The 2,467-nt window shown below is 56.3% G+C and overlaps 1 protein-coding gene across 1 annotated transcript in view; it reads left to right on the top strand.

The window, feature by feature from the left end:
• Positions 1-623: 623 nt before the first annotated feature.
• Positions 624-2,467, top strand: part of PDE12 (phosphodiesterase 12) — a 5,676-nt gene continuing 3,832 nt past the window's right edge. The window contains exon 1 of the mRNA XM_072420893.1: positions 624-1,805. Within this exon, the coding sequence (XP_072276994.1) occupies positions 648-1,805 (1,158 nt within the window). The 5' untranslated portion in view covers positions 624-647. The remainder of the gene's footprint in view (positions 1,806-2,467) is intronic.

Below are 2,467 nucleotides of genomic sequence, written 5' to 3'. Positions count from 1 at the left end.
GGGTTTTATATCTGGGATATGTTTATTTCTCCAGTGGTTGAACTTGATGGACTTATGTCTTTTTTCAACCTGACCTACTATGTAATTATTCTGAAAAGTATAAAAAATTTAAATACCCAGACTCCCGGCGGAGTAAGGCCATTGCTGTGATGAGGTTACTAAGGTAAATATCAGTATGCATTCCCATTATCTACTGGTCTGCAGACCTGGCAGCTACTAACCTTCTCGCCATATTTCCTGAAGCCTAATTCTTACATTGTATTTTAAATAATTTGTATTTACAATAGGAGGCCGCCAGGTAAATGAACCCACCAATTCCTTAGCTCACCATGTGCTGCAGTTACATCTGTGAACATTGAGAATATTTGTTTCTTCAATGATCTTGCGTTGGATTGCATTGTTGCATAATTCATTCTAGTTTTGCACCCCAAAGTGGGGTGATATGTGCCTGGGAGGTGAATTGGCAGAGATATCATATGACTTCCTGTTTCAGAACAGGAAATGAAGAGAAATATCCCCCATGAACAATGTCCTGGAGGTGTGACACTCTGTAGGTTACACTTGTGCCATAGAATCAGTTGCAGGGTCTGGCCTGGCTTTGGTCACGTGGTGTGTTGTAGGGCAGTGCTCCAGCAGGGGTCGCTGCAATGCTCGGCTCTTCCAGGCTGGTTGGTTGGGTGCTGCGGCTGCTGGGCCGGGCCAGTACTATGGACCGTGCGGTGGTTCGGGTGATGCCCTCCGAGCCCAAACTGAGCATTTCCCTAAACCTGTTCGGCAGTCACCGGCAGCTGCAGCGCGATCAGACGGAACCCCTGGGAAAGGCCTTGGCCCGAATCTCCGCCAGCGCCACTAAGAGCAAGAAAAGGAAAGAACTCGTCCCGGGGCCTCCCGTGCGTCTCTTCTACCGGGGCCAGCCGGTGCCCGATGGACTGCCCAACGTGGAGGCCTGGCAGGATGGCGCCGAGCTGCTGGTGGACCAGAAGATGTACCGAGTGGAGCGGAACCCTCCCATGTGCCACGAGCTGGAGCTGCCGCGGCATGTCATGGCCGGCTTCCCCCTCTGCCCCCGGTTCCGGATGGAGTTCGCTGATCCCGATCATTCTGTGTTCGTCTGGTACAAGCAGGCCCGAGCCGGGGACTCGCCTGATAGTCAGTCCGGGCAGGAGTGGCAGGAGGCCGGGCAGCAGCGCTTCTTCTTCCCGGAGGTCAGTGATATCGGGATGAGATTGAAGCTGCGCTGCACCCCGGGTGACGGGAAGCGGTATGGGGAGAGCCGGGAGGTGGAGGTGGACGGTCCGGTGGAGGCTGGGCCCGGGGCCTGTACGTTCGACCAGCGGCACCTGTACACCCAGCGTCTGACGGAGGATCCGGTGATCCGGGTTGTCTCATATAACATGCTGGCCGATGTGTACGCCCAGACCGAGCACTCCCGTACCGTGCTCTTCCCGTACTGCGCCCCGTACGCCCTGGAATACCAATACCGGAACAGCCTCCTCCGTAAGGAGCTCAGCGGGTACCGGGCCGACCTCCTCTGCCTGCAGGAAGTGGACCGAACCGCCTTCCCTGACACGCTGTGCCCAGCCATGGAGGCCTTCGGCCTGGACGGCCTCTTCCGCCTGAAAGACAAACAGCATGAAGGCCTGGCCACCTTCTATCGACGAAGCCGCTACCGCCTGTGCAGCCGCCATGACATCCTGCTGGGGGAGGCGCTGACCGGGGACCCCCTACACAGAGCGCTACTGGAGCAACTCGACCCATACCCTGCCGCCAAGGACAAGATGCTGCAGAGGTCCTCCGCCCTACAGGTGAGATAGGCAGGTACTGTGGGGTGAGGCTGGCACTGAGGGCAATGGAGTGGGTGGGACTGGTACAGAAGACACAACAGAGCCCATGGAGGGGTGAAGACTGGTAAAGGGGGTTATGGAGGGAGCAAGACTAGCACTCAGGGCCAAAGGGTGGGTGATGCTGGTACAGGGGGTGAAATAGGGGGCAAGACTAGCACTCGGGGCCATAGGGTGAGTGACGCTGGTACAGGGGGTCATGGAGGGGCAAGACTAGCACTCAAGGCCATAGGGTGAGTAACGCTGGTACAGGAGATAAAATAGGGGGCAAGACTAGCTCTCAAGGCCATAGGGTGAGTAATGCAGATAAAGGGGATCATGGGGGGGACAAGACTAGCACTCAGGGCAGTAGGGTGGGTGACACTGGTACAGGGGGTAATGGAGGGGCACAAGACTAGCACTCAGGGCCACAGGGTGGGTGATGCTGGTACAGGGGGTCATTGGGGGGGGGACAAGGTTTGTACTGTCTGGCCATAGAGGGGGTAGGCGGTACAGGAGACAACGAATCCCAGAGGGTGGGGTCATGAAGGGGTTAAGGATGCTACTGTCATGCCATACATTGGGGTAAGGCTGGTACTGGGAGACCACACAGGTGTAAGGCTGAATACATATGTGCTAGAAACAAT

Source organism: Pyxicephalus adspersus, chromosome 8 (genome assembly GCF_032062135.1).
Source record: "Pyxicephalus adspersus chromosome 8, UCB_Pads_2.0, whole genome shotgun sequence".
In the NCBI taxonomy this organism is placed as follows: Eukaryota; Metazoa; Chordata; class Amphibia; order Anura; family Pyxicephalidae; genus Pyxicephalus; species Pyxicephalus adspersus.
Note: the sequence above shows the minus strand (reverse complement) of the source record. Positions and strands in the feature narration are given on the sequence as shown.